This window comes from Otolemur garnettii, unplaced genomic scaffold, assembly GCF_000181295.1.
Source record: "Otolemur garnettii isolate 467f Iridium unplaced genomic scaffold, OtoGar3 scaffold00074, whole genome shotgun sequence".
Lineage (NCBI taxonomy): Eukaryota > Metazoa > Chordata > Mammalia > Primates > Galagidae > Otolemur > Otolemur garnettii.
In genome coordinates this window covers 5,162,855-5,187,165 of record NW_003852469.1, presented here as the reverse complement: position 1 = coordinate 5,187,165, position 24,311 = coordinate 5,162,855, and the positions used below count along the sequence as shown (strand labels likewise).

At 38.4% G+C, this 24,311-nt stretch overlaps 1 protein-coding gene across 1 annotated transcript in view; it reads left to right on the top strand.

Moving 5' to 3' along the window:
* The first annotated feature begins 461 nt into the window (after positions 1-461).
* ADAM7 (ADAM metallopeptidase domain 7) overlaps positions 462-24,311 on the top strand; it is a 36,084-nt gene continuing 12,234 nt past the window's right edge. Inside the window, exons 1-12 of the mRNA XM_012807706.2 lie at positions 462-513; positions 1,535-1,638; positions 6,120-6,196; positions 8,964-9,042; positions 10,324-10,400; positions 11,647-11,836; positions 14,098-14,151; positions 16,409-16,480; positions 18,111-18,280; positions 19,269-19,353; positions 21,232-21,362; positions 23,181-23,355. Coding sequence (XP_012663160.1) covers positions 462-513; positions 1,535-1,638; positions 6,120-6,196; positions 8,964-9,042; positions 10,324-10,400; positions 11,647-11,836; positions 14,098-14,151; positions 16,409-16,480; positions 18,111-18,280; positions 19,269-19,353; positions 21,232-21,362; positions 23,181-23,355 — 1,266 coding nt within the window. The remainder of the gene's footprint in view (positions 514-1,534; positions 1,639-6,119; positions 6,197-8,963; positions 9,043-10,323; positions 10,401-11,646; positions 11,837-14,097; positions 14,152-16,408; positions 16,481-18,110; positions 18,281-19,268; positions 19,354-21,231; positions 21,363-23,180; positions 23,356-24,311) is intronic.

Here is a 24,311-nt window from a genome sequence, read left to right as displayed (position 1 = left end):
ATTTTCAACACTTCTATTTTGTTTATTTTATTGAACATAGCTTCACAGTTTTTACGTGGGGTATTATTCTGCCTGGCAAGAATTTCATTCTCCTCAATGCAAGTGTATATAAGCATCCTTCCATAAGTTTTCCTAAGACACCCCTGCCAGTTTTCACTTTTGAAGTTTGAATATATCTGGGATCACATTCATATTCAACTTGAAGTGGAATTTGTGCTCAGCCCACCTCTGCCACCACTACCTTAGTGGTTGTCCTTAATTAGTACACACAGTCCTCCCTCCAGATTGTAGCCTCAAGCACCTAACAAGTTGTATAACTTTGTCGGAGAACATTTCCTTGTGCTGGGTGAACTCTGCCTGCCTGTCTGTTGGATGCCTCATCCTTGCAGTGGAGGAAAGGAGGAAGAAAGGTGAACATCTTTTCTCAAAGGCCGTGTCCTCTTTTACCGGAATCCTTCAGCATGCTTTCCGGATGGATATTTTCAATGATCTTACTCATTTTTCAGATTAAAGGTACGTCTTGCTCTTGTTATTATGGCTTTTGTATTCTGCTAGTCATGTCTCTTTAATCACCATCTTTAAGTTCTAAGTGACAAAAACAAGAACATCCCTCTTAAAGTGACATGGCATGAACAGGAGTTATTGGGGATTTTTCTCCAGACATGGCCAAACGCTTTGACTAGGTGACGGCTAACCGCGGCCCTCTATGAGTCTAGGGAATGCCATATCACTCTTAAACACTTTGGTCCACAGCAAGGCAGAGGAAGCAGGGGACCCATGTCTGAATGCTTACAACATAGCAAGCCTGTGCTGGTCATTAGCCACGTTGCATGTTAGAATGCTTAAAATTGAATGCTAATATCTTCACTTTATGGATAAGGAAAATGAGACTACTATTTATAGATCAGAGAGATTAGATACACTACTCATGGCCACACAGCAAATAAACTGGGAAAACCTTGATTCAAATCAGAGCATATTCCAAAACACTCATGCCCTCTTCATGAAGCCCACACCCTAATGAAGCAGGGTTCTCTCACAGATGCCTGCCAGCATCATAGGACATGAATAGATTGTGTTGAGCACTAATTCCAGGCCACCCGAAACTCTCTGACAAGTAAAAGCCTTTTACTTAATTATGGGAGGTGAGACTACAAATGGAGATGTCCCTGGAAGACCCAGTGCAGTCATTTACATAGAAACAGCCCATTTCATTTTAGGCTTTGCAAGGAGGCAGATCCAGAGACAGTCATAGGATGAGAAGATAAATTTAATGACTGCAGAACACGGTGAAAATGTGGGTCATGCTGAGGAGCACTAATCTCTTTGTCTCCTTTCCACTTTTGCTCATATTTTTCTAATTTTCAAACGTCAGTCTCAGTTTCTTTGTCTATAGAGCGGGACTGTTTCACGGGGTTGCTGTACATGGCTGCTAATTGGGGACTAGTGAATCCTATGAGAGCAGTTCTGTTTTTCAGTCTCAGTGAATGAGTATTAATGTCAGATGGATTTTTCTCCTTGTGTCTCCATGTAGAAAAGGTAGTCCCTGGAATACAGGGTCAAGAAGTGGTTCGTCCTAAAAGGCTTCCGCGGATACAGAAGCGAGATGTCGGACACATGCATACTGATGAGCTACCGGTACAGGTTTTGATTTAGTAAATAAGATTAATTGCTTCAGGGGCGCACAGAGAGCGGTCTCTGGCCCCAGCCAGAGCTCTTCTCTGTCTCTGGGAGAGAGGACTCCCATTTTCTTTGAGGACTCCCACCCACGGGCTTAGAAGTCAGACACCTCTCAATGAATTAGAAAGCAAAAAGGAATAAAGTCCAGATTTGAAGGATGCCATTCACAGTTTTCCAGTTTACAAAGGAGTTCCACTGACAGTTTTCCAGGCCGAACTTAAAACAATCTCATTGGCTTGACAGATTCTCTGGCAAGATTGGACAACTTTCAAGGAACAAAAAGGCCCACTTGAGTCGTTGCTTAAAAGAGTGTTTATTCAGGTGTTAAATCTAAAAATATCCGAAACGTTATTTTCAAAAGTAATAGAAGTTTTACATGGAGGACAGATATATATAAAAAGGAAGAAGCCTCATAATTAATTTTTAATTCCTACTTTTATCAAAGGATTTTGATGAATGCCTTTAGATATTTATGGCAGTAGACACTTGCATTTTAAGCCTTATGTTTTTATTAATTTGACTCATGGAGAATACAGACAGTCACTTTGCCCTAACCCCTATGGCAGTGCAAATCTTTCCCATGTGACAACTGTCCTTCCTTTCACCATTAGAGCAGCCCACTTTCCAGATTCTCACCTGGTGTGCTTCTCCGTCATGAGTGAGATTCATTTGAGCTTCCCACGTGAGAGCTCTTTCCCACTGCTTGTGATGATAAAAACCCAACTCTCCACCCCCTCGCATTTGGAAGTAATATCTAACCACTTTTCTTCAATAACCCTCTTGACAGTTTTTTCTTGGTCTCCAACTCTTTCCTCACCTTCTCAAATCTTTGCATTGGTTGGAGGCATGTACTCAGCTAGAAGGGGCTTCCTTCCCCCCACTTGGTGGGCTCTCCTGGCAAGAGGACGTAATCCAGACTGATGTTAAGAGTCCCCTTATGAATATGCAAACTGAGCCTGGATGGGGGCAGGAAATATACACATGAAGACTGGGGTGTCTTTTAGTGCCAGAAAACATCCCAACAAACACATTGATGGGGCCTGGCAGGTGAATTCAGGAGCCTGGTTAAAGACCTCCCAATGGTCAAAGCTGGGACAATTGGAACAACAAAACAAGTAGTACAGTTTTAGATTAGAACCTGAAGCACAAATAAATAGCCATGAATCCACACTCATATAAGTGAACAAATTAATAAGTGGGAGGGAATAGACAAATGTCCCATAGAAAAGGATCAAAGAATTTCTGTAGCTACCTCCCTCTCCAGGAGGTGGAGTGTTAAGTCCTTGCCCTGTAATGTGGGCTGTGTGACTTCATTCCCAAGAGCAGAGCATTGAAGTGGGGGGTGGGGGGACAGTAACTTTACAAGGACCAACATGGAAATACTGCTCAGTTAGGCGTCCAGGCTCAGTACAGTCAGTAGGAAGTCACGTTGGCAGCACACACTCATCATGTGATGTAACAAAACGACGCTCTCTTTTGTGGTTTTTACCCCAAAATTCATAACTTAAGCCTAACAATGCAAAAAACATGAAAAAAAAATTGAGAGATAAGTTACAAAAAAATCTGACGAGGACTCCTCAAAAATATCAAGATAATCAATACTAAGGGAAATCTGAGAAATTGTCACAGTCTTGATAAGACATAATAATGAAATGTAATATGGTTTCTGGAAGGGATACTGCAAGAGTAAAGGGATATTGGGGGAAAAACTAGGGAAATAGGAACACATATAAATTTTAATTAGAACACATCAATCTTGGTTCATTTGTTATGACAACCACACTGGAATAACACAAGATAGTAACAACAAGGCCATCTGGGTGCAGAGTATATGGGAACTCTGTGTATGCTCTTTCCAACTTTTCCATAAATCTGAAAGGATTCTAGAATAGAAGTAAAATTAAAGATAAAATTCTGGCTATTAAAAAGCAATATTAGCAACGAGATTAAAAATATCACACCTGATAATATTCACAATCATTTCTTCGTAGGAGTATAAAACCCATATTCAAAAACGCAAATTTCAGAAATGGAAATTTCAAAAATCAGCGCTGTTGTCATCCTGTTACACACTCACACGCCCCTCTACGTAGAACTCATATGACCCCACCCTTCTCATTTGATTGAAACCTAGTTTCTTGCCCACACACCTGTTGAATTCTGTGTCTTTATAATAAAGTCCTAATTTGTTTTGTTAAACTTGAGGTCAGGACTACCGTAACTTATGCATACTTCCCGTTCTTCCATACATGACCTCTCTCTCCCCGTCTCAGACCTGCTTTTACTTGACCTACCTGACAGGGGCTCGAGTTGTACACAAGTTAAACACACCAGAACCCTGGGCTCTTTCTTATATCCTCTCACTTTCCTTTCCCATCAAACAATCACTAAACCTTACAGATTCTTCCTCCCGCTCCCCCTGGATTCATCAGTAGCCTTCAGGCGATTTCTCCTTCTCCTGTACTGACTTTGCTGATCCCTGGTCAATACTAACAAAGCTTTCTAAAATACCACGCTTCTCTCTGCATGTTTCTGCCGAGGCTCTGCGTCTCTTTGCTCTCAGGATAAGGTCCAAATCTTTGACTTACTAGGCTGTGCCTGATTTAGTTCCATCCCACCTTTTAATCTCATTTTTTTTCTTTCTTTCTTTCTTTTTTTTTTTTTTGTGTGTGTGTCTGTTGTTGTTGTAGTTGTCATTGTTGTTTAGCTGGCCCAGGCTGGGTTCGAACCCGCCAGCCTCGGTGTATGTGGCTGACGTTGTAACCACTGTACTACGGGCGCCACGCCTCAATCTCATTTCTATTCAGTGTACACTTCCAACAGCCCCGAACTTCTCTCCTTTCCTTAAACATGTTAAGCTCCTTTCTACCTCAGGGCCTTGGCACGTGCTGTTTCTTGCCCCTGACTCTTCCTTATTATTTATTTATTTATTTTTATTAAATCATAGCCGTGTACATTCGTGCAATCATGGGGTACAATGTGCTGGTTTTATATACCATTTAAACTATTTTCTTCCTTTTAATGTCTCTGGAATAGTCCTGGCTTTTCTCCAAGTTCATGGCTTATCACACTCAATTACGTGTGTTTGGTTTTCCCTTTTCTCTTCTTTGCTAACCTGGGACCTCCAACTCGTAGCACATTGTATTTTTCCTGTTATCACTGTGCCTGAAACAGCAGCTATTGAATAATGAATGAATAATAAACTCAACGAAATGTGCGCTGTGTATCACCAACAGTGGTGAACTTTAAGTAAAAAAGAGTCTTAGGAGTCATAAAGAAATAAAATACCTCAAAAGAAAATGCTGAAAGCACATGGACCAGAAATTTACCTGAAAACTACAAATAGCTAAATAAAAGAAGGAAAACTATAAATGCCAATGGTTATCCAAGAAAACAATTAATCACACTAAGCTATCATTCCGTTGTCTGAAAGACGTTTACTAATGATAGTATCTATTACTGGCAAGAAGGCCGGAAAACAGAAACTGCTGTAAGTTGATGTTGAAGTTCTAAATTCATCCTTCCTTCCTTCAGGATATTTGGACAATATTTCTCAAAAGTCTTCTATTTTTTCCATGTCATTAACAGTACAATTCTGTTTAACTGCAGAGAATACACCAAAACCAAAGTTTTGATAATAAATATGCAGAGGGTGTGAAAAAGAGTATATTTTAAGAAAGGAAAAACTGTATTAAAATTGTACTACTTAAGGGCAGTGCCTATGGCTCAAAGGAGTAGGGCGCTGGCCCCATATGCCAGAGGTGGTGGGTTCAAACCCAGCCCCTGCCAAAAACTGCAAAAAAAAAAAAAAAAAAAATTTACTACTTAAGTCACATTTGACTTTTGCAGTTACAAGAAATGCTTTTCAACCATGGCTTGTATTCATCTTTTGTTATCAGTACATATTGAACATTACAATTTTAATGCAGTTTTTCCCTCTCTTAAAACGTGCATTTTTTTTTTTAGCACCCTCTGTAGATATTATTTCATTCGCAATGTGCTTTGTGGCCATAGGGCACATGTTATAAAAGAACATGTATTAGATTAAGAAATTATTATGATTTATTGTTGAGTGAAAAAGTAGACTGTACAATCATATATATGAAATTTTGGAAAAAGGCATAAACAGAAGGGGAGGGGCCGCTGGGTGGACGGGCACTTAATGGTCCATGGATAGAAAAGGGAGAGTGTGCATTTCACACTTTATTTTATTTTATAACTAGAAAAACAATCCTGCTAAAATGTTTTCATTAAAAAATAACTTGAGTAAAATCCTCCTTATAATGTTAACTCCCTCCCCATTCTGCTTTATCAGTATCATTTTGCCTGAAAGGTCTGCAGAGTGAATTGAGGGGGGCAGGGAGGCTCCATGGCGCTGTGGTCCCAGAGCTCAGAGAATCATCACGTGTTTCAGTCACATGACGGATCTTGTCTTTCAGGAAACATATGAAGAAGAACTCTTGTATGAAATAAGACTAAATAAAAAAACCTTAATACTTCACCTTCTAAGGTCAAGGTAAGTTCAGTACCTTGCAAATTTACTAGTCCTTGGTGGCCCAGTTTTTGTAAAAGCTGCTGGTGAAATGAAATCCTCGAGACATTATCTATCATTCACTTGAATTCCTCTTCTTCATGACACCGCCACAGTTTAAAGACAATTCTAGATGCTGTCCTCAATTCCTGATTACTCTGTATTTGGGGTACTTGGAGTTCTTAGAGCTCTGTCTAGTCATTTTAAGAAAAGGGTTAATACATGGCTGCTTTTGGAATCAATGGGAAAAAAAGAAATTTGAAGAATGTAGTATTTAAAGACACTTATAAGTTATTTAAAATAGATATCAAACCAAGTTTATTGGAGAGTAAGCTAGGTACTGTGAAGTATTTGCTTCACCAGGACATTTTGTGTAGCTAAATACTGTAATTCTAATGACCGTAGCTTTCTTTAGTAGCCCTCTTCAAAGAAGTCTTTATTGCTGATGTTTTAGTTTCATAATTTTCTTTTGGGTCATTTCTACAAATAACAATTCTGTCTCAGAGCCCCAATAAGAGCCTGAAGAGCTCTCCAATGCCAAGTTACATGGAAGGGTAAATGATTTTGAAGAATTGGGACTCTGGTCTATTAGCTAAAAACATAAGAATGATCTTTAAAAAAAAGATCCACCCTCTACTTTGAATTCCTCCCTGGAAAAATGTGCAGAAATATAATAAACCTAATGCCATAGGCATATCGATAGTATATTTAGACTCTTACATATTTTGACATTCTCAGTGTGAAGGAAGGTACCATTTTTGAGCACCCTCTATGTGCCTTTCCTCAAAGTCATTTCTTAATTCCTGCAAAATCCAAATGATGCAGAATTTGTCTAATTTCCATTTTACCCAGAATAAACGCTGTAAAAATGGTAAAGTCCCCTCATGCTGGGTCTTCTTGCACGTGTTGGCATCCTTCCAGGGTCGGTCAGCCTTGTCTCGGTTATCAGATTCCCCAGGTAGTTGTTTGTGTGTGTGTGTGTTGTTCAGAACTAAATTTATAGACGGTATGTCAGTCTGATGATAGTTTAATCAGCCATAGTAGGAGTGAAATTATGTAGTTAGTTCATTTTGAATATTAGTTCAGCCTTTATTTATTGCATATTGCCAATATGCTCGTCCTGTCTTAGGAAGCAGAGAGACACAAATAAAAGGGGGGAAATGTCCCTTTTTACAAGTGGTTCCCAGGGAACCTTGATGATTGACATATCAGAGGGGAGCAAATGGGCCAAATTTGGACACGTTCTCTATTATGTATACCAGGGACTTTCAACTAGTGTGCTATAGCACACCGGTGTGCCCTAAGAAGATCTTAGGGGTGCCGGGAAAATTTTCAAGGTCCTTAATTAAGTTATTTTTGAAAGAAATTCAAAACACAGTAGGTATATTCTTTTTTTACTTTTTTTTTGCAGTTTTTTGGCCGGGGCTGGGTTTGAACCTACCACCTCTGGCATATTGGGCCAGTGCCCTACTCCTTTGAGCCACAGGCACTGCCCTACTCTTTTTTTTTTTTTTTTCGGATCAACCTAATATAAGTATGCTGTGGAAGTTTGACTATAAAGTGTGCTGTGAGATAAAATATATCAATGTAAAGGATAATTTTTTAAAGTTTGAATATTTGGAGTGAAAACAAACAAAAAACCAAACCAAAACAAAAACATGTAACAGAAACATATGTGGCCCAGATAGCTTAAAATGTTTGGTAGTTTGGTCTTTATAGAAGAGGCTTGCTGACCGTGTAATACCTGATACAGATGTGGTAAACATGGCTTGGTGTCTGTAGCTCAAGTGGCTTAAGGCCCCAGCCACATACACCAGAGCTGGCGGGTTCAAATCCAGCCTGGACCTGCCAAACAACAATGACAACTACAACCAAAAAGTAGCCGGGCGTTGTGGCAGGCACCTGTAGTCCTAGCTACTTGGAAGGCTGAAGCAAGAGAATCCCTTAAGCCCAGGAGTTGGAGGTTGCTGTGAGCTATGATGCCACAGCACCCTACCCAGGGTGACAGCTTGAGGCTCTGTCTCCAAAAAAAAAATGTGGTAAACATGAAAATGAAGATCTCTAGAAGCACAAAATGCACGGACCATCAAAATCTGCTTAATAGACTCAGAAAGTGTGCTTTGGACTGGGTTTGGAAGCACCCCTAGAAGTTTATCATGTTGAGAGTTGGATTAAGAAGTGCACAGAAGTAGTAGAAAAAAGAAAAAATGATTAAAGAAAAAATGATTCAATGACCCTTGTTAAAGCCCAGTAAGACAGACTTTATTCAGGACCATCACAATAGCCTTGGGACCACTACAGGGGGTGGGGTCTTACAGTGGCTGATAGAGATTGGGCTCAACTCCAAGTACCGCATGGATGAGGGGAAATTTATTATACTCTATACATGTTGCTTTTAGTAAAATATGTAGCTTTGGGGTTACTATCCATTAATACATTACATATATCACTTCATTTTGCGTTAATTTGGGCTCTTAGAGTTTTACCCACCTAACATTTTCTCTGAGTTCTTTTTAAATTGCTACTTTGCTGAAGTTGCCAGAATTTTTTTTCTTTTCTGCAGTCTTTATGAAACCAGAAAATTCAGGTAGATAGGATATGAGTGGGCTTGATTTTGCTTTTCTATTTTGAGAGGAAGAGTACTTTGCTGAGATTTGAAAGCCACCTGAAGGCATGTCTGTCATACGATTGGTTTTGTCTACTACATGTTTAGAATGCATGACTCTCACTGCCTCTCTGTCCTCTTTTTCAGGGAGTTCTTAGGCTCAAATTACAGTGAAACGTACTACTCCCAAAGAGGAGAGGCACTCACCAGGCATCCTCAGATCATGGTATCCTATGGAACTTTCTTCCGTCTCTTCTGTAAAGCTGTTATTTCCTGATGTGATTTTGAAACCCAATTCTAGCTTTACAAGCTGCTCTAGAAAGTACTACTTACATCAGAAATGAACCCTGCCTTTACTACTCTTCCTGAATGGTCCTAGAATAAATATATGGCCCTATGATTCCTAAAGGAGCTAATCGCAGCCTACCAAGCAAACCGATGACTAATGATGTATCTTTCTTTACTAAGTGACTTCTATAGACTCAAATGGTGTTGAGTTTGGGGAAAAGCTAAAGCAGGATCTCATAAGGCACACTGATGAGATTGTGTCCACGTTTAATCGATAAAATCTAAAGATAGGAAATAACTTCAAAATCTCCATCACCCTGATCCTTATGGGATTCACATTCTCTTGCCTCGTCCTTCTGAGGCACTGACTTCGAAGTCTCTTATTCATTCTCCAAATAAATCTTTGTTCGTTTATTTTATACCCTCGTACCCTTTCCAGAAAATGCCCTCTGTAGCCTTCTAACCAAGAGCAACATCACTCTTTCTTAGCAAAGGTGTATTTCTAAAAAGCAAATGTTAACTTCCACAAGAGCCAAGCCTTCATGTGATCTTGCAACTGGGACAGAAGGAAAAATGGGTGGCATTCCTTTACGCAGGGGGTGGTTATTGCCCTGAAATGTTATGAGCTCCCTAAGGGGCCATGGAAAGGGTCACCCAAAGGCAGGAATGAAGCAGATAGAAATGATGGGGAAAAAATAATTACCTACTGGGATTACACTGGGAAAAGCAGTTAAGTAGGAATTAATAAAGATACCAATTTAGAGTGAGGAGAGAAAGGCATTAAGGGGAACTGATGGAACAGGGAAACCTAATTTTAGCAATCAAGAACTTGGCTTGATTTCATGTACAACTGGGTAAAATATAATATTATCATAGGCAGGTCAGTGTAGTAAAGATTTTAGGATGGATTATGGGAGTATTATTTCTAAGGAAAAGGTCCTATTTCTGAAATTAGTGCCGTCACCTAATAGACTATTAAATTTTGGGGAGGGGGGAGAAGACTTTATACATGGCTTTATACAAAGCAATCAAAAGTAATCATACAATTAAAATAAAAGGTCTCCGAAGCAGGCTCAAGTATTTCCAAATGGAAGAGTATAATGAATGAATCCATGAACAAATATAAAATGTAATTTGTCAAGATGAAATGCTGATACGTTCTGAACTCAAATATCCAGGTAAATATTTATGCGTGTGCTAACAGCATCTTCTATTTTAGGATCACTGTTTCTACCAGGGAGCCATTGTGCATGAGTATGATTCTGCTGCCAGCCTCAGCGCGTGTGACGGTCTCAGGTAATGCGGCATGGTTCCTTTTTGCTTTACGAGTTTCCCCATGGATTTTCAAAGACACTCATTTCGCTTACTTCTTTTCACCAATGCTAGTAAATAGAAAATTTAATGGTCAAAAAAAAAAGCTACTGTGTATTTTCAACAGTGTATCAACTCTAGCCTGTGATTTATGTTTTTGCAAAAATACATCTAATGCGCAGTCCTACACAAGACAAGTGTGTGAGCAAGGGTCTCAGTGTTGGTAGATGACTGGACGTCATCTTGCCCGTCTTCTCAGCATATGGGTCAGGATACTGAAGTCAGAGATCCAGGTCTCTTGATTGCTACTTCTGTAAATTCCCATTACACCATAATGCTTCACTAATTTAGATTTTCAGTAAATGGGGTTGTGTTTCCAGTCTTTTGAAGAGTAAGAGGTCAGTAAGAAGCATATAGTTCCATGTAATCTTGAGTTTAAGGACAAAGGAGGATGTAGAAAGGTAAAGGGTAGAAGAAGAGGCATTCTTTCTTCATTTATGGGGATTTACTTGAGTTGTTCCCAGTATTTTCAAGAACAAGAACGCCTTTACTGGTGCCAGCAGAGGTGGCTCATGCCTGTAATCCAAGCACTCTGGGAGACAGAGGCAGGTGGATCACCTGAGCTTACCGGTTCTAGACCAGCCTGAGTCAGAGCAAGACCCCATCTCTCAAAATAGCCAGGCATTGTGACAGGCACCTGTAGGCCCAGCTATTTGGGAGGCTGAGGCAAGAGAATCACTTGAGCCCAAGAGTTTGAAGTTGCTGTGAGCTATGACGCCATGGCACTCTACTGAGGGTGACAAAGTGAGACTCTGTCTCTAAAACAAACAAACAAAAAAAGAACCCTTTTAGTGACAACATTACCATATCTTAATATTTTTACTTTCATATATTTTCTCTACATTTAATGTATAATTGACATGAAAATTCCCAAGATTGGAGGGAGGGGACGATGCCCATAGTCCACAACCACAGATAGGAATTACTGCTCTACTTACATTCAAGCAGAAACTGGACAGTGAAAGTGCTTCTGAAAATCAGATAAATTGACTCGTAGAAAAAGTTACCCAATCCGAAACCACATGTCATCTCCTTTCCACCCAAAGCACCCAGCTACATGCCGGTGAGACATTGACTTTGTAACTTCCCTTTCTTAAAAAGGCAAAGTCACTGAAATGAAATAGAGTAACTGCAGATCTTGAACACATGACTTTGTTCCCAATTTCTGCAGGGGATTTTTCAGAGTGAATGACCAAAGGTACCTCATTGAACCAGTGAAATATTCAAATGAAGGAGACCATCTGGTGTTCAAATACAACCCCAGGATGCCATATGCTGCCAATTTTTCTTGTGCAGAGGTTAATTTCACCAGGAAGTATGTTTCAGGGGATACTGTCTCTAAGGAAGACGCCAAAACAAAAGTGAGTGCTTTATTATTAAACCATCTTGACCCCAAGTAAAACACCTTTTATTTTCTTTATGCTCTTGAAGGAGGGATTATGAGGAATCCAACATGTGCTGCCTTGAGTCTGATGTTTCCTCATCTGAGATTTGAAATTCAATTTTTTTTGTTTTTGTTATCTATATAGAAAGTATTTTTTTTCCACATTCAGTTCCATTTTATTTTATTTTTTTTTTTATTAAATCATAGCTTTGTATATTAATGCAACCCTGGGGTACGATGTGCTGGTTTTACATACAATTTGAAATGCTTCCCTGGAGTAAATCTCAGTTTGTTCCATCTACAACCCTACTTATAGATTGACAGCACTGGGTCTCTAAGTTGTTAGAAGAATGAAATTTGCAACGTCTTGAAAACTATCCTAAGTGTTATCTTTCTTTATCTTCCCTGCCACGTGGAGGGGAATCATTGATGACCAGCTGGGTTCTCCAGCTTTCATCAGGTCAAATGTTTTAATGACTAAGGACAGTTAAGGATAAGATCAAAAACAAGTCAGTTTTGGATGGTACGTTCACACCAACATAGCTCTCTATATTTTGGGCTTTTGTATACACCTACTTCATATCATCTTAAATTCCCACTAGATGTGAGCCTATAAGACATCTGACCATTCACTTTCTTTTCATACCCATGGTCCATACAGTGTCTGAAATACACTAAATGCCTAGTAGATGTTTCTTGATTGAATATACCAACATATAAATGATAACTCAGTCCACAAAAGGGTGGCTTAGTCAAACCTTTTAACACTGTGCCTCTAGTTTGTCCTCAGATTATAGGCAGGAACTTCAGTGCATACACATTAAAAGCTGAGAACTTAGAAGAATTTCCGTATATTAATGTTTTATTAAAAATTGCCTATAATCAGCATATTTATTCATATTTACTTACAATTAAGACTACTGCAAATTAGGAGGTTGGGAGGCCTAAAGAGGAGAGGAATAGTCAGTCCATTCATCATTCCTAGGTTTTAGCTCTCAGCTATGGCTAAGTACTTTTCATGTGAGCTTACCTATTAAAAATTTACTTTGTAAATAAAAAAAGTTAATCCTAAATGTTAAAATCTGGATTCACAATCATTTATAATTCTTAGTTGACCTGAAAGACTAAACAAAGACAGGAAGTATGGTCAAGTGTGGAATGTTCACCCAATTCACAATAGCCAAGTCATGGAAGCAGCCTAAATGCTCATCAACCCATGAATGGATAAACAAGTTGTGGTATATGTAGACCATGGAATACTATGCAGCCATAAAAAAGAGGGAGACTTTACATCTTTTATGTTTACTGGATGGACCTGGAACATACTCTTCTTAGTAAAGTATCTCAAGAATTTTTAAAAAAAAGTTTCCAAAATATTCCATACTATTATGAAACCAATATATAAACACTTACACATTCATACAAATGATAAAACACACAGATAATCCAGAATGAAATGGAGAGGAGTGAGAAGGGAGGGGAGAGGGAAGGGCCAGTGGAAGGAGGGTATTTGGAGGGATTTCACCTATTGTACAAAATGCAAGGGTACATTTCAGAACAACTAAGACTATATTATAAATGTTCCACCACAGGCTCAGTGCCTGTAGCTCAGCAGTTAGGGCACTGACCACAGGCACCAGGGCTGGTGGGTTCAAACCCAGCCCCAGCTTGCTAAACAAACAAACAAACAAACAAAAAATAGCCAGGTGTTGTGATAAGCGCCTATAGTCCCAGCTACAAAGGAGGCTGAGGCAAGAGAATGTCTTGAGCCAAAGAGTTTGAGGTTGCTGTGAGCTGTGATACCACAACTCTCTACTGAGGGCTACGTAGTGAGACCCTGTCTCAAAAAAAAAAAAAAAAGTCTTACCACAAAAATAAGTAAATGAGGTGATGGTTATTTTAATTAATTTGATGTAAGCATTCCACATTGTATATTAAATCATCATATTGTACCCCATAAATGTATACAGTTATGGTTTAATAAAAAGTAAGTAAAGAATATGGTATGTTCCTACAGGATTAATAAAATCTGATGTACTGGCCACATGTTTAATTATATAGTAGATCTCATTTAGATAGATTGATAACATTAGCAAATGATATACTCCTATGCCTCACCTTTTGGTACCAATAATATTAACATTTCTTACCTTGAAAATGTTACAGTTTTTTCAACTTAAAATGTTAAAGATAAAAAAATGTTAATCACACTTCACTGACTTTTCTGTAAATTTACAGAATATCCGTAAGAAAAACTATGTTGAACTGTTCATTGTTGCTGATGAGAACATGGTAAGTTTTCAGATGAACCTTTTGTTCTTCATTCATCCTCATAAAATTATACTTGCAACTCTAATATCAAGACAAAAATGAGGGTGGCACCTGTGGCTCAGAGGAGTAGGGCACTGGCCCCATATACTGGAGGTGGTGGGTTCAAACCCAGCCCAAGTCAAAAACTGCAAAAAAAAAAAAAACAAAAAACAAAAATGAATTCTAGTAAGAGTTCCATTCTGGGTCAAAATTCTGTTTTGAGCCTCCCCAAGCAGCTGTATCAAATATAAGAGATTATTAGGTTCTTTGACAGTATTGCAGATGGATTCAGAATAGAGCCCTCCTCTCCTTTGTAACTATACGGAAATGCTGAACAGCATATAAGAGACAGAGAGCGTGTTGGTGAGCTATAGCTGAGCTTGAAAGAAACCACTGGAAATCTCCAAGGGGTAAAAATGAAGAAGAAAGTCTTTGTCAGAACAGTAAGTCAAATTCAAAGGCTCAGAGACCCACACTATAGAGAAAGAGGGAGTTGAGGAATTAACTGAAGAAGGCTAAAATTTGGAAATGAAGCATCTGCACCATTCCAGAGTCATAAAGGGCTTCCCCATATACCAGCAAAAGGCACCAGAAAAGTTCCACTGAAACTGCAAGAAACAAAGGAAATTTTCTATCTGCCTGTAGCCACGGGCAGGGAAAATACAGTGCCTGGGAAAAGAGAAATCCTAAAGTTTATCATGTACAGATGTGGGATGTGATTATCTTTTTTATTTTTATTTTTTGAGATGCACACATGCCAAGCAAAGATTCTCTACATGAAAGTTGATTAAAGACCCACTGAACTGCTAGAGGTCAAGTACACAATAAAATGCTGTTGAGCTGACTCAAGAATAAATAGGAAACCCGCCCCCTCCAGCCAGGCATTGTGGGGGATGCCTGTAGTCCCAGCTACTTGGGAGGCTGAGACAAGAGGATCACTTGAGCCCAGGAGTTTGAGGTTGCTGTGAGCTGTGATGATGCCACAGCACTCTACCCAGGGTGACACAGTGAGACTCTCTCTCAAAGAAAAGAAAAAAAAATAGAAAACAACCTATTAGAAAAAGTAAATAAGTCATCCACAATCTATCAACAGATAAAGACCCCAGGCTCAGATTAAAGACAAATTTTTATGAAAGTCCATTGTAATAGATAACCTTATCTTTTGCAAACTTTTCTGAAGAGTAGAAGAAGTGGGAGAATTCTTTTCATATTTTACAGTTATTATAAACTTTATTTTAGTTCTCTAGTGCTGTGTAACATACTGCTTCAAACCCAGTGAGTGTCATTTTTGCCCCTGTAGTAACCTGGTGGCTTCATTCATTGGCTGGTCAGAGAGGACCTCAGTCACTTGTAGGGTGTGTGATGTTGGTTTTGAGCCATGCATCTCCAGTAGGCAGTGCACCAAAAATTCAACAGCGAGTTCAGGCTCCAGTGTGCAAGAGCTTTCCAAGATTCTGCTGCATTACATGTATGAACATCTCATTAGCCAGAGTAAAGGCATATGACCAAGCTTAGAATCAATGGTGGAGGAAAATTAAAGACATTCTCATGCTATACCTCAGAGGCTTCTGGATAATTGAGACAATGGAAGACCCATGGAATGGTAACTAGTGGATATGTTTAGGATTCAAGTAAAGCATATCTATTTTGGTTTTTCCTATGAAAGAAGTTTAACCTTTTGCATTTATCTCTACAGGATTCCTTACGTTGTTATTAAGTACATTTTAATAATAAAATGATATTTTATCATAATCACTGTACGTCTGACTCGACAATAAGATTCTGACAGTGGAAGAGGGAATTCAGTTGTAAGAAGAAAACAAAATGTGATAACATAGACACAGAAAACATGATAACGCTGTTGTTGGTTACAGTGCAACAATTACTATGGACCTGTGATAGGTGGTGTTTCATCAATATGACTAAAGTGGATTCCAAAGAACACTGATCCATTGGTTTAATAAATAATGCAGCATAATGTCATGTGAAAGGGGAAAAGTTAGAAAGAGAGACTTCAAAGGGTGCTAAGCCAAAGCATGTCTTTATAAACAGCTGTATTTAGTAATATTTCCTATCAAAAATTTATTTCTGTCTACGTTGCCTGGTTTTAGCTGACTGGAAAGAGGCCTGTTTACCAATGGTCTTTTTTCTTTGTAATATCTCATAATGGGTGAAGAATTTTGTTGAGCTTTTATTTAACTCCTATGAATAAATGTTGACATGATGCTTCTATTTCCAGTATCGTAGGAATAGTCACCCTCACAATAAACTAAGGAGCCGAATTTGGGGAATGGTCAATTTTGTCAACATGGTAAGGTTTAATATAGTTTTGAATCAAGCTGAAAATGCAAATCCTGCAAACTTTGTAGGATAGATCTCTGTTGCCCTGTTATAGTCCCCCCAATACAAAGCAGTCCAAACCTCAAAAGGTCGCCAAGCAGACTAATTAGCAAAAATGCATTGAAGAAAATAATAGCACCAAACCACAGCTCTTGTTTTCAGTTTTCTAAGTAAATGCCATTTATTATTTAAATAGGCTTCAAATATTGGCCTGTAATCACAAAATTTATGAAGCAATGTATAAAGAATTTGATAACCAATCACTGTCCAGGGGTGTCCAATCATTTTTTTTCTCTGCCACACATTGCAAAAAAAATCATAGTTGTCTCTGGAGATAGGTGTTAAATCCACAAACAGTAATGGAAGCTGGTTAGTGAAAAACAAGATCTGTGCATAATTTTCATGATACCTATTACCACAGAGAAGCAAAAAAGTCCTCACAAAGTCAGCATACAGTCAGCTGGTGGGCGCAAGTTGTACACTATTACCCCTGAAAGTCTCACTGCTTTAAATCACTGCTCTTGTGTGTGACTTTGTACAGCAAGAAGTCTCCCAAGCTGTAATGTATTGCCCATGATTTTGTACAGAAACTGGGTATTTCAGTAAAATACATTAAAATGATTTGCTTGTATAAATTATGAACTGTAAATCTTTATTTAATTTTATTCTTTTTATTAAATCATCACTGTATACATTAATGCAGTCATGGGGTACAATGTACTGGTTTTATATAAAATTTGAAATATTTTCATCAAACTGGTTAACACAGCCCTCATGGCATTTTCTTAGTTATTGTGTTAAGACCGCCACACTCTACATTTAGTAAATTTCACATGTACCTTTGTAGGTGTGGTCCCACCAATCACCCTCCCTTCACCCAGCCTCCCCCCTCCTCTTCCCTCCTTAATGATTCCATTTTCACTTGTGTCCAGCTTTATGAATGTTAAGTCCACCCATAAATAGACAGGGTCCGCTAAGCCAGGTTATCCTCATTTTGGAAGATCTGATCTGTAAAGTTCGTCTCACATTAAGATGGGAGCCTGGAGGAACAGGGATGGGTATCACAGTCTCCAGTGTAGATATGAAGTCATGGTTTGACTAGATGCCTAACTTTGTAAGGAGCCTAATTCTTACGCAGCAAAGCTAAGTTTTTGAAAACTAACACCAGCTTTCTAACCTGACCCAGAACCAACTCTTCATCTAAAGTAGACAGACAAATAAAGAACAGCTATTCTACAGTGTGCCCTGTTAGTGAATTCACCCTTTCAGGCCAGTTATAGCCTAGGACCTTTAATATATCTTACCTCTAAACACATCCTGGGACTGGGGCCTATTGGGCTTATCATAGTTCAAAGATGATCAGACTTTTGTGGTCAAGTTTCATTGTTCTACAGTCAATGCTATTGTTGGCTGTAGAAATTCACCTAGAATTCTGGGCAATTTCACGCTGCATTCCATGTTCACATGTCCGTTTGTAAAGTGAGGACTTATGTACCACACAAGTAAAAATTGCTATTTTTTTAGAAAAGCAAAGGAATGAGGTCATGATTACAGATCTTTGCAACAACGCAATAAGTGAAAACAATTTCTTCTTTGAACAGATTTATAAAACCTTGAACATTCACGTGACACTGGTTGGCGTTGAAGTTTGGACAAACGGAGATAAACTATTACAACATTCAAATATAGAAACTACCTTACTGCGTTTTTCAACATGGCAGGAAACATTCCTTAAACCGAGGAAGAATTTTGATCATGTTTTCTTACTCAGGTATGTGGTGACTCTTGTTTTCTACATACTTTCGATGGATTATTAAAAAAGAAAACAAGATAGATAAACAACAAAAACCTTTCAAAGTGACTGACTTTTGCATAGTAGGTAGGGACAAAAAGTATTTCTCACTTTATAGAAAAATGTCCAAGTAGACTACTTAATGGTATTTCTTTTAATATTGATTAATACTAAAAGGGAAAAATCTGATATATTCATATTCCTTGGCCAAGTTGAAAATACCATTAGGTAAACAAAATATTTTTAGAATCCATTTACATTACTTACCAATGTCCAGTGCTAACTCCCCTCACCCTTCCACCAAAATGGAATAGAATGGCTATGCCATTCCACTGTTCCACCAAAACCTGCTCTTCTGGGAAAACATCTTGTTCTCTGGCGTTTTTCCTCATCCACCTGTTTCCATCCAGCAACTAGCCCCTCAAGACCATACTCCAGACGACACAGGTGGACAGACAGATACTCTGATAAGTGAAACCTATCGTAGCTTTAATATTGCTGAGTAAAAGTGTGAATTCTTCTAGACTATTCAATCATGACTTCCTTAAAAAAGGAGGCTATTTTATGATTTTTAGTAATCAAAATATCTAGTACAGTACTTAGCCCAAAGAATAAATATTTAAGTATCAGTATTTGTAAGTATTTAGGAACTTAATCCTACCTTATATTTCATGTAGCCCTGTTATCCTAAGGAATGCTAACTTGTAGGAGAACCACTTGGGAATGATCACATCTTCCAATACCCTTAAAGTCACTATATTAAAGTGGTACCCACTTTACCTGCTTTAATTACCTATACCGTGTATCAATATTTCTCCCAATGTTGGCAAACACAGCTTACTAATCTTTTTTTCTAGTATTATATAGATGTTAACTTTCAGTCTGAATTTAGAAACACAAAGCTTTGAACACCTGCAGTCAGAAGTCAAGTGTAACTCTGAATTGTGTTTTTGCATCTTGGTCATAGTGGCAAGTGGCTCTACACAAATGCACAAGGAATTTCTTACCAAGGGGGGATGTGCCTGCCCTATCATTCCTCCAGTGTTGTTAAGGTGGGATATGTTTTATTTATGTTGTGTTACTTAATCAAAAAGTTTTAATTTCTGTAATGTTCTGTGTCCCGTGGAAAGAGACTATCTGTGTACTGTGTCATTTATTCTCCCCAAGATATGTCACCCACAGACATATTTATTTATTATGCTTTATTAAAGAAGAAGAGAAATATTTTATTAAAGATCATAGACAAATAATAAAGGTAAACCAGTGTAGTTCAGAGTTTAGAAGGCTATGATAGACAGTTTAGTATGTAATGATGAGGAAAGCTCTTTTGTATATATTAAATGTGACTATTTATAAGGACAGATAACATACATAAAACTTATGGCTAATTTAGCCAGTGTGGGCAATTGTGCTTGTACTAATACTGAAGTTCATAAATCACTTAATATATCATATTAAGATGTCTTTGCGATTCATTTTGACAAAGCATAACATCTGTACACTGCAGACTCATTTATCTGATCCTTTTCCCAAGTCTCTGAACTCCTAGTAACTATTGTCCAAGGAACACTATCTGAGAGGTTCTTGAAAACATGAGGGTTCGTATTTATTTATTTATTTATTTGGCCGGGACTGGGTTTGAAACCACCACCTCCGGCATATGAGGCTGGCACCCTATCCTTTTGAGCCACAGGCACTGCCCCAAGGGGTTCATATTTATTTACTTTATGTCTCTACCTAGTTGTTACTATGCCCAGTCCAGTCTAGTTAAAAACCTCAACCTTAAGTGGTTGCACTTATTTAAATTGCTACATGACTTATTTATTTTATAGTTATTTTTATGCTGTAGTTTTGCCTGTGGTATTTCAGTAATAAAAGTTGTAGACAATAAAGGCTGTTACTATTGTACCTATGATATTACAACTGGTCCAGAATATATTTTATTAAACTTTATATGGATAAGATAAAATGATCAAATTAGGGATGTTTTATTAACTATATAGTAATTTGATATACCACTCTTCTTTGGAAATTAATTTTTTATTAGCATAAAGATTCAAATATGAAATAGTGCTATGAGCCAACACAGTTCTATAGATTTTTTATATCTATGTTTTATTTTTTCCTAGTAATAGAAACTCCTCAAGATTATGTAGCATTAGACTATAAATTAAAAATAAGAACCTCATATATTTTTCTGTTTAGCATAAAGAAGACAATAAATTTTTATTATATTACGTAGAACATTTCTGTTAGTCTATTTAGCTACTGTAACAAAACACCCACAAAATACACTCAGTGGCAAAGAAACAACAGAAATTTATTTCACGCAGTTCTGGAGGTTGGAAAGTTCAAGATCAAAGCACCAGTAGCTTTGGCATATGGTGAAGACCCACTTTCTGAGTCAGACTTGGTGACTTCTGTCTGTGTTCTCACAGGGTAGAAGGGGAGAGGAATCTCATGTAAGCACCTCTTGTATGGGCACTAATCCCATTCGTGAGATCTATGCCCCTGTGGTGTAATGACTTCCCAAAGGTATCACCTTTCAATGCCACCACAGGGATTAGAACTTCAACAAGGGATTTTGGGAAAGACACAAACATTCAGACTACATTAACATTATTCCTAGTTCTTAGCTATTTGTAAGAATGAGTTTCTGTAAATCCAACAATGACTAACACTGTCCCTAAAAAGCAAATGTCCAAGTGTCAGAGCTAGAGATACTTAAAAGGCCATTTTCCTAGCTTCCTCATTTAATTAAAGAAGCTGAGCTGTGCGGGAAGGGAGGTAAATAAGTCCAGGACCTCTCAAAAAGGTACTAGTTGATTAGGAGCTAGAAACTGGGCCTTTCAGCTGCTAGTTTGAAGTACTGTGTAGTATAGTGTGCTATCACTGATAAATCTCTAATGCACATTTTCTGCTTGCATCAGGATCTTTTACCTGACATAAATATAGTTGCAAACAGAATGGCACACCAGCTGGGACATAACCTTGGGATGCAGCATGATGAGTTCCCATGCACCTGTCCTTTCGGCAAATGTGTGATGGATACCAGTGGAAGGTGAAGTTCAGACAACATGGAGACTACGTTTAAATACTTTGGGAATAGCTTTGGGGTCAAATTCCACTATTTTAGGATATATTTTTATTTTGTAGAATTTCCTGGAAGGTTGATGACAAAACTAGACATGACCAGGAGTTTCCCTTTGGTGCCTAAATCTTATTAACTATGGTATGTCTCTCTGTAGTAATACAGTGAGAGAAATTCTAAAACTCCATCTGGGAAAATCACGAAAGTAAACTATGAAAGTAAATAAAAGAAAAGAAAACAAAAAAAATTTAAGAATAATAAGTAACTGGAAAAAGAAAAAAAAATACAGTCTGAGCAAGTGGTAGCAATGTCTACCAAGGCTCTTTAGGAGAATAGACTCAGGACTGCTTGGTCATCATTGCTATAAACTATAACATCATCTATATCATTACTCAAACATTATTTCTAACTTGTTAATCCTATCTAGTCACATACAAATTCTGACATTTCCATTATTCCCCCATTGTTTTGTTTTGTTTTCTCCTCAATATTTATTACCTAAAATATGATTCTGTGTTGTATGTATTTAGCTTAATTCTTTCTTTATTTATTTTGAGACAGAGTCTCACTTTGTTGCCTTCAGTAGAGTGCTATGGTGCCACAGCTCATAGTAACCTCCAGCTCTTGGACTTAGGCGATTTCTCTTGCCTCAGCCTCCCTAGTAGCTGGGACTACAGGCACCCACCAGAGCGCCCAGCTATTTTTCTTTTGTTGCAGTTTGGCCAGGGCTCGGTTCGAACCCGCCACCCTTGGTATATGTGGCCGGCGCCCTACTCACTTAGCCATAGGCACCACCCTATTTAGCTTATTAATGACCTTGCTCTGTCACTGGAATAGAAGCTCCATGAGGTTAGAGGATTTTGTCTGTTTTAGTCACTGTTAATATCATTATTGTTCTAGAAAAGCCCCATGTTAGGTACTCCATAGTTACAGGATTAATAAATATCCTTCCTTTCCCATTACACTGTGAAGTACCACACAGTCAGTCCAGAGTCCTGCACGTCTTTGAATCCCTTCACTGTGGGTACAGGCAGTGCATTATGTATAGCAAGAAAATACTGATAATCAGTGCTTCTCACCTTCACTAAATGAAGTAAGGTAGTTAACACTCCCAAATGCATTGGCTAGCATAGAGTAAGAACTCAGTAACTAATACTTAATTTTATGCTATTGCAAACACAATTAGCCGTATTTTGCAGAGTCCCACCATCCCAGTATAATAATTGAGATTCTAAAAGTCCTTCTGTCATTGTTATGCCAATAAATAAAAATCAAGGGAGTCACAAGAAAGGAAGATGAAAGGGAGATGAATTTCAGTTTAAGATACATATGATATAAACAATTTGTTTCAAAACATATTTATAGAGGACTACTGTACCAGGCACTGCATTAATTAGAGGTTTTATTTGTTTGTTTGTTTCTTAAGAACCGAGCACTCTATAATCCTTGCTCGGAGAAGTTTGCATTCTTGCAGAGATGCTGAACAAGTGTATATAGATTATTTTGAAAAGAACATGGGAACAGCAAGCATAGACAACCAGCCTTAACTGAGAGATTCAGAAAGGACTTGCTGAATGATGGATATATAGTCAGAGTATTTTCACTAAAAATAGCACCTGTTAGCTGTGTTTGGAGATGTGTTTAACAATAAAGACCCTAGTTCTACCCCTGCTCTAACAGTGAATATTTCCATACAGTTTTGCTAATTGCTTCATAAAACTTACACAGCTGCTATACCACAATGCATCGACAGGCTTAATCTTACTTTTCACCTCATCTTATCTCTAGCGTTCCTGCACTAAAATTCAGTAAATGCAGCCAAAACCAATATCTCCAATACCTGAAGGATTATAACCCAGCATGTATGGGCAACATTCCGTATCCCAGCAAGTTCCCTGATTTCCCATACTGCGGAAACAAAAAGTTGGATGAGGGGGAAGAATGTGACTGTGGCCCCGTTCAGGTATTTGCAAATGAGAGTGTTATCTTTAAATTACCAAAATCATGGGCAGCTAGAACATAGGCAGAGTTGTGGCATTAATCAAGTCAGTATATGGTGTTTCTAAAACTTTAAAAAACTGTTTATTTGTTTTCTGGGTTTTTTTCTTTCTGTGTGTTTGTTGGTTTTGAAACAAGCTGGTGGTGCCCAAGACTTCTTTCTTATCAAGTCATGAATCATGTATAAAGATTTCATTGGAGTATCAATTTTGCCTGGTTTATATATTAACTTGGCCCTCTTGTAAGAAGGCTCAGAGGTATCCTAAGTCTGACCTCTCTTGCATGGTAGGAATCTGCTCTATCAAACTCATCCGAATCAAGTAAGTCTCATTCAGAGCCTCAGGAGGCTAGCCTATATCACAGTGGGACAGTTCCTGTTATTAGAAAACTCTCTCTTAATAGAGTAGAACCCTTTTGACTTTTTACATGTTTATTGTAGTCTTGGTCTCTAGAACATTTAGAAAAGTCCATGGAGACAAATTTGAAAGTAATTCTTAATATGCTTTTCCCCAACATAGTCTTGCTTTCCAGAGCTCATCACATAGGCGTGTGTTCTAGACAACTACTTCTCGAATTCTTAAGTGCACATAAATCACCAGGGGTGTTGTTAAAACATAGAGTCAGATTCAGTGAGTGTAGAGTGGGGCTGACATTCTGTATTCCTGCCAACCTTCAAGGTTACACCAATGCTGCTGGTCTGAGGACCACTTGTTGAGGACCTATGTTCTAGACCAGGCGTCTTCAAACTAGGGCCCTTGGGCCACATGTGGCCCACCAGCCACATGCAGCCCGCCAAGGACATTAATCCAGCCCACGGGGTGTTTTTGCTGCCACTGCCTGTCCTGCTTAGCAGCTGACTCATCCCAGGGCCTGTAGTCTGGCCTTCCAATGGTCTGAGGGACAGTGAACTGGCCCCCTGTT